The sequence below is a fragment of the Drosophila novamexicana genome, unplaced genomic scaffold, assembly GCF_003285875.2.
Source record: "Drosophila novamexicana strain 15010-1031.04,08,12 unplaced genomic scaffold, DnovRS2.1 tig00000009-arrow-pilon, whole genome shotgun sequence".
In the NCBI taxonomy this organism is placed as follows: Eukaryota; Metazoa; Arthropoda; class Insecta; order Diptera; family Drosophilidae; genus Drosophila; species Drosophila novamexicana.
In genome coordinates, this window is record NW_020824766.1 from 2,212,340 (window position 1) to 2,220,188 (window position 7,849).

The 7,849-nt window shown below is 43.4% G+C and overlaps 1 protein-coding gene across 6 annotated transcripts; it reads right to left on the reverse strand.

Annotated features, from left to right (window-relative positions):
* Positions 1–311: 311 nt before the first annotated feature.
* Positions 312–5,415, reverse strand: LOC115765793 (estrogen sulfotransferase-like). 6 transcript variants are annotated; one of them, XM_030709520.1, is made up of 5 exons: positions 5,153–5,415; positions 1,222–1,564; positions 703–1,157; positions 577–640; positions 312–514 (listed from the first exon to the last, which is right to left on the reverse strand). In XM_030709520.1, exons 1-5 carry the CDS (start codon positions 5,154–5,156, stop codon positions 379–381), a joined length of 1,002 nt encoding a protein of 333 aa, XP_030565380.1. In that variant the 5' UTR covers positions 5,157–5,415; the 3' UTR covers positions 312–378. The 6 variants fall into 6 exon arrangements, with proteins under 6 accessions (XP_030565380.1, XP_030565369.1, XP_030565397.1 ...); XM_030709509.1 differs by having other exon boundaries at positions 1,222–1,567; XM_030709537.1 differs by having other exon boundaries at positions 5,218–5,414.
* Positions 5,416–7,849: the final 2,434 nt, after the last annotated feature.

Here is a 7,849-nt window from a genome sequence, read left to right on the forward strand (position 1 = left end):
TTCTTCGATAACAGATTATAAGCGCAGCAAACTTAATAGCACATACGGATCATCTACACGAGGTTCGTTATTGTAGAACTTTAGATCTATACTAAGTATATTCTATAATTGTAGACCCCTAAGTTTGCATTCTCCGTGCATGTTTTGGCGAAGACTGAGCAACTGAAACGAATCGTAGCGCCAAGCATATCTCTTATACGCGTCAAATGCGATCTTATATTCTACGACAGTTTAATAGCTAAAGCTAAATTGAGTAATGCGGATAAGGCAAAAGATTAAAACAGCACAAGCTTGCATATTTAATCAAATTGTTATGCAAATTTATTGAAATTATCTTTGGTGCTGATCACAAAGAAAAGCAAACATTCTAAAATGTTTTTACAATTCACCAAATATATCCGACTCACTAATATCGTATGGCTTCAAAAAATCGCTGGTCCATTTATCTAGTTTTTGCCTATGCTCGGCACTCAGCTCATCGTTGTAGGAACCTACAACTCCACGACGCATGAATCTAGAAATGCCGCAAAATAGAGTATAAATCTTAGTGCATAAGACATCAAATCTTGAACTTACTCAAAGTCCTTGGTAGTATTTTGCGTTGTTCTTAAAAGACCCGTCAGGTTGCTGTATTTGCTGCCTGAGACATGAAAAGTGTCCATTGAATACGTATGTCTTTTGGAAACTACTCTCATATCTTACCTTTCATATTGTCAAATGATAAATGCTGCAGCAATTGTTCCATTTGATTATCTTTAACATCATCCACAGATAAAAACTTGCATAGTCTCTTAACGACAGCTCTTAAATCCCGCTTCATTTCCTCATAGGTTACAAAGAAAATGTTGGGTTCGTTGCGCATTCTCCAAAAATCCACAATATGTGACCAGAAGGAGGTGTATAAAATCTCATCCTTCATAAACTCATTCACAAATGTATCCAAATCGCCCTTCCACATTTTGATCCCATTCAAAAAATGATACGAGGAGACCACAACATCCTTGGGATTGCGAGCCACATAGATTATTTTGCGGCCCTGCTGCCAAACCTGCTGTGGCAACAATTGAGCCGGCAAATGGGATTTTATCAAACGTGGACTGACCATCTCCTCGCATGCTGTTATCGTATCATAGGACTGCGGCGTGATCGCTGAATACCTTTAAGATGGGACATGAGGCATGCTCAGTAATTGGATAATAAATTGTAATGTGGGCGGCTCACTCTAGGAATCGACTGCGTTCCATTACATAACTGCTCTTGGCGGCCTCAAAGTCCAGCTGATTTAGGAGCAACCACGCCAGCTCCTGCATCCAAGTGGTGCCGCACTTCATAAAGGTCACCACAAACACATCGCTGTCGCGGGTCTCAAAGGCATGGATACGCTGGGCGCTTTCCATATAGCGTTCCGGCAGCGTGCAGCTGCGACTGCTCCAATTTTGCTGCAGTGGCAGCCATTTACCGACTACGCCCTCCATGCATCGTATCCGGACCATGGGCATTGTGGCCTGCGTCTGAAGAGATTCGGTCTTGTACATGACTGCAGCTGGCGCAATCCTGGATTCATCTGCTGTGAGTACATGCATTCGCAACTGGTTTTAATAGCTGCATACTATATTTACATAAGATTACATTAATTATTTGCTTGACGAAAGCGGCGATAGTCTTTTACAGAACTTTATTGCACTACACACTAGGCAAATAGATTATTTTCTGATAAGCGCTCAGCTTATCTTATATTATCTGTATTGTGGGATTACAGATCTTAACATACTGCTTTTAAAGTTTACGTTCTCAGTGCACCCCTAAAATAGCTTTACACTCACTCTCCACCCAATCTTACTCAATAAAAATGATCTGTACCTTTTGTTTGCCCCCGGCCGCATGCCAAAACTTGCCAGACTTGGCAGACCAACAGCTGCAATAGAATTTGCATTTGCGAGAACACTTAACGAATCAGTTGCAACCCCTCAGGCGGTCGGCTGGGGGCTGGGTAATGGGGGCTGGGAAAGGAGTGGACTCATTAATTTACGTAAAATCCACTTAACTTTTTGTCGAGGCTGAGGCAATAAATTCCACAACTTTGCGCCTCATCAAACGGAATGAATGTTAAAATCTACCACGAGTAAAAGTCAGACAATAGAATAGATAGAAATCTACATGAAGTACGAGATGGCGACGTGGCGACGCCAGCAGCAATTTTAGAACATGTGGTGTTATGATGAGGCCAGAGACCTATCTACCAACCACCCAACCACCCAACCACCCACCACCGGGCGTATTGAAGCCACCCCAAATCTTTAAGCTCGGACCTTAGCCGACAAAGGGTAGCTGCAGCCAATAGCACAGCAATTTTTTTGAGCCTGCTAGGAAAATTTGGGAAATTCCCTTAAAGCGGCCGGGTATAGCCGGGTACGTGCCGGCAGAGCGAGTCTCATGCCAATGCACTGCATCATTTCAGGCAATTGTCAAACAAAACGAAGGGTGGCAGGCGGATAAATTAGATTTTTACTTGCGCGCAATTGCATAAAGCCAAATAATCCTCAGAGGACCCAACGGCGCCCGCTCGTAAATATTCATTGCATGCGCACGGGCGTTCGAGCTTTAAGTTCTATCACTCACCTCACGCTTCATTCCCCATTCGCTAGACGGGGCATTCACTGCTGATATTTTTTTTCAAGGTCTATGCCAAATTTTGGGGCGGCAGCAATTACATTTTGCCACCCACCCGATGTCCTTGGATTGGGCCGGGGCTCCGGGGCTGGCCGTGTGCGTGCGACCTCCCCAAATCGTCCCCTTGACGGGCAGGCTTTATACGCCAAGGGTGTCGAACTATAAATTGTACCTTTTGTTGCAGTTTTTGCTTGAATAACTGAGGGGGCTGCAACCCCCAACAAGGGTCTGTCATGTCTTTAATAAATGTTTGAATGTTTCGTTGCGAGATTAAGTGGATTCCTTTTATGGCATGAGTAATGATCGATGCATAATGCGCTCCAATGTGTCAGGTGTTTGGGGCGGGGCTGCGATTTAGTCGCTGAGCAGTTCAATTCATATTAATTAGGATACATCTAAGTCTAAGTTGAGCAGCTAGAAAGAGAATATAATCGCAGCTATCGATTTGCTTATCGTGCCAGAAAAGTGCTTATTGCAGTTGCAATAAACGACAAATTTCAGATATATACCACAAAACCGTGATTGCTGTTGAAAACTGCTCTGTAGGTGCCATTAAACAAGAATACGCCCAGGAGGGAGGGAATATCGCAGCCATAAGTTGAGCTTTTCCATGCAGACTGGACAACTCAAAGCGCCCACAATAAATTTCACTTATCAAAGTTTTCGCTAGCGTAGACCAAAAATCAGGCATGAAAAAAGCAGAAGGAGCAGAAGCAAATGAGGGAGTGAAGGACAAACTTTATGGCAGAGATACTCGAAGCGGGCAAAAGCAAACTAAGGCAAAATTAAATGTCTTTTGTCAACAGCCGTTCCAGCAAAGAAACTGATGGGAACAGAAAAAAAAAATACTGCGAGACTCGAGTCCAGCGCTACAACAATGACGCACTTTTTGGGGGCCAGAACTTTGCCCACTTTGATATGCATTAAAAAAGAATTGGCCAGGCAGACGAAGGCAACTGACAAACCGACGAACTGAACAACTGAGGCACTGAAGGACTGAGGAACTGAACAACTGACGAACTCCAATGGAGCGCAGCGCAATCTCGCTGTGCAAACTGGCATCATAATGGGCCACTTATCATGGCAATCACTCAGCAGCCAGCGCCCTCTGGCGACTGCAAGCTGCAGGCAATGCCAGCGCTCGCCATGGACCCCTGGAATGGACACCCTACCCTACACCATCCCCCCTACTCCGTTGTCCCCTCCTCTGTTTGGCTATCGGGGTGCTACTCGGTTTGCTTTACTACTTTTCGATACTCAATCGTCGTTGCCTTTTAATACTTTGCGCAAACACATTAAATGGAAATTTCGTGCAAGGCGACCAGCACCCTGCTTCGAATGGGTGGTGCATGGGGCAGTGGGGGAGAGGGGTTGACAGACCCCCAAACCATGCTTTATAGTGAGGCAACCCATGCAAAGTGCCGGCATTTGCACAGCGAACGCATTTTTCATGTGACATTTGCAAAAGCAAAACAAACTTTCACTCAAGCGACTCAAACCCAGAAAACCTCAAAGGACTTGGCAACTGGATTCGCCAGGCGGACCGCCTGCCTGGTCGTACTACTGTTTGATCTCTGCTCAGTGCTCATTGCACATTTGCCACTGTGTTTTTTTCTTCCTTTTTTGTCGAGGCAAAATCCCTGCGTCAATATGCTGCCAAAAAAAAATTGGACTTCAAGCTGTGCGTCCTGTTCTGCTTCCTTTTCAAGTGTTTTATAAATAAAAATCCTGGCGCTTTTTGCTTGATAGTCACACACACATACACAATCACATGACGAGATGAAGGGGGGGAGGGCAGCAAAAATGTTTACTTTGAAAATTGCTGTGATTCGGTCAGTTCTTGCAGCATTTTTTGAATGCTCTCTGCTCTAAGCCGTGGAGCACAAAAACTGAATTTGAGTGGCATATCTTAAGTGGGAATACGAAATTGAATGATTGTTGAATTAGCAGATTAATATAACTGCAGGCTTGGGGAATAGCTCTGCTTGGGTCTTAGTGTTAGAACTTTGAGAAAATCTGACGTCAGCTAGGTCTAGCGACAGTTAGGTTGAGGTGAAGTCAAGACGAAATTGGAACTTGGACCTTAAATTGATCGACTACTAAATAAAGTGTTGTATTTATATGAAGAGATCAGCAATTGGCTAAGACATCCTGTTGTGTACAGGCGACGATCCTAGAATTCGGACAACCGAAGGATATGCAGGTAAAAAAAAATAATATACATCCATGACCTCTAAGCATCAGCATTTCTTCCTTTTCATTCTTTTGGTATGTTTTAAGTTTTAAGCAACGATTTAAAAATACGCCTGCTGTTACTTTTTAATCGTTTGGAAAATAAATGATCATTTCTTTCCCTTTTATATCGATACCCGATTTATAGCAGCGCCTTCCAAAGACACGCTGGGTTGGCCCTTGGGACCTATGAAGGTCCTCTGATGTGGATGGAACTAGATTATCTCGCTCAGTGCGAGTGTGACTTTACCCATCGTTACGTCCGATACGTCCAATTGTCAGCTATACACGACGAATTGCTCTGGTCTAACGTACCTACGGTGTAGTTAACACCAAAATAACTTTTATTCCGCACTTTATTTTAGTTCTATATTCGGTAAATTTACATATTCTATTCCCGATTTAGGATCTGTACTTTTTCAATAGTGAAGCAGCAGGTTTTTTTTTTGTATTCTTTTATTAAGATGAGAAAAAGAACTTGACGTTAAGATGTCTGTTCGGCGCTAGTACTCTCGACTTAATGATCGGCTGATAATTATGCAGATTGCTGAACACCTGCTAAGCAGAGCTTTTACGATGCAATCGTGCGATATTGCTCTACGCTTTGTGCAATTCTTTACAGTTCAACACGCCGCCCAAAAAAAAAAACTAGAACAGGGTGTCTCACTAAATAAGCGTAAAATTACTTTAAATATGATTTCCCCACTTCAATCTAGAAGTAAACTAAGATCTAATCTAATCATGGGCTGAAACGTCAAGTCGACCACGCGAAGCTTGGCAGATTGAAACATGTGAGAGACAACTATCTAGTAAATTACGGACAATATACATATGTCCCTAAAGTGAAATTATGGCATCAATAAATTAGCTTGGATTCCATCCAAAATTGAGCAGCTAAACTTAGCTGAACGTAATGAGTGATTTCTAGAGAATCTGGTTGTAAGCTGTAGACATCGTCTGGCATATCTGTGCCTAATTAATTGTCAAACATTGCGCGCCTTGTGACGTTTATAAATGTCAACTAAATGAGCTGCATGTACGCAAACGAAGCGCAACGAACTCCCTGCAGTTGCAGTCGCAGTCCCAGTCGCAGATGCTGTTGCAGACAGGCTACTTAGTGCCAATGCCAATGCCACATGTTGCAGCAACCGAACCAAGTACAACAAAAACAAATGAAAACTATTTTAAGCCAATGTCAGCAAGGAGTCGAGTCCGGATCCGAGTCGGGCGTCGCTCCTCCCTCTTCACTCTCCGCCAGGCAGGTGTGACGATGAGTAGCTGCCTGTTTACCAAATTAGATGCATTTGAATTGATGTGCGTGCATAAATTATGCTCTGCGTTGCCGAATCTAAGCCATGTGTGTGTGTGTGCGGGTGTTTCTGTATGTTGGGTTGTGGTGGGACAAGTTTAAATTAAATGTTTAACATTCAATCAGAGGCGCCGCCTTTTGTGGCCTGTGGCTGTGTCCTGTCTCCAGTCTCCTGTCTCCTGTCTCCTGTCAGTAGTCTCTTGCCTCCTGTCACCTGCGAGTGTCACAGCTTCGGGCTGCCCGTTGACAGTTGAGCAAATGAAATGCATTGTAAACTTTTCTATTTGTCAAATGTGCTATCTATATACTCACTATATATATGCTTATACTGTTAGATACAAGCACACGCACACACATAGTCTGCGTCACTCTCACTCTTGTAATCAAGTCAACTTCCTGCCGGTTTTCACACTTTAATTTCCGGCCTTTATTGTTATAGTTTCATGAGTTCAGGTTGAGTTGACAGCGGCTACGGTTGAAGTGGTTTCCCGATCTGTCAACTAAAGGGTGGAAATAGCTCGGCTTTGCCCAGCAGCATTGAGGGCAAATACCTCATGCAATGCGCAGCTTTGGTTAGGGTAAGACGCTGCAGTCGGCCGAAAGAGTTGGGAATTGCAGAGTTACTAATTAGGAAAACCAGGAGCAAACAAAGAGCTAGAGGAAATATTTAAGACCCAACCGAAAAGATTAATATAGCGTTATTGCTTAGATAAATCCATTTAAAATTACTTGTTTCAAGTACATCAAGATTAATGAGATACCATTCTCAAAGGGATTGCTGAACAGAAAGACTTTTGTTCTCGTGTTGCACCTATCTGAAATGCAACTCTAACAGATTGATAGATAAATTAACAGTTCGAATTACACTCACCTGTTCAAACATAGTCCGAAAACTGTGTTGCATCTATCATTGACATATCATTCCAAATCTGCCCCAAGGCCAACAACCTTCAACAAAAAAGCAGCTCCTGCAGCTCCTGAAAAGCAACTCCTGTTGCCGTTCGTCCTCCCCTTTACAGCAGCAACAGCAAATCTCTTTCTACCTTAGGTCATTTTCAGCATGACAGTTAGGGGTACGCCCTCACACACACACCCCCCACACACAGACGGACTGGTTACATGTGTATTTGTTTTACGTAAGCTTTACTCGGGGAAAGAAGAGCGAAACGTGGTATAAATATGCGCTTGGGGTTAAATTTCTATTTGAACTTTCTACTTTTCTCTTACTGCAGCTGCTTCACAAAAAGATGAAAATTTCATTCACACTTTCATTACATGTGGCTAAACTCGTGTATATATTGCACCCTGGAGGCGTTTGTCACTGGCAGTCGAGTCGGAGTCAAAGTCCTGCACGGGCAGTCCATGGCACAGTTGTTGGCATTAGAATGTGATATATTCGCATTGAAATGCGCTTTAAAACTTTATAGACGAGCTTGACATTGGCTGGTATGAAGTGCAGCCTGGACTGCATTCCAATGGATGTATATTATATCTACCATGAGTATCTGAACAATGCCGCGCAATTAGTTGATAGCACGCCCCGCACCGATGCGACTCATGCAACTCATTTCCCGGTCTTTAAAAAACGCCCAGTCACGCGGCAAGTTGAGGCGTCTCCTCCACCTCACATTAATCAAC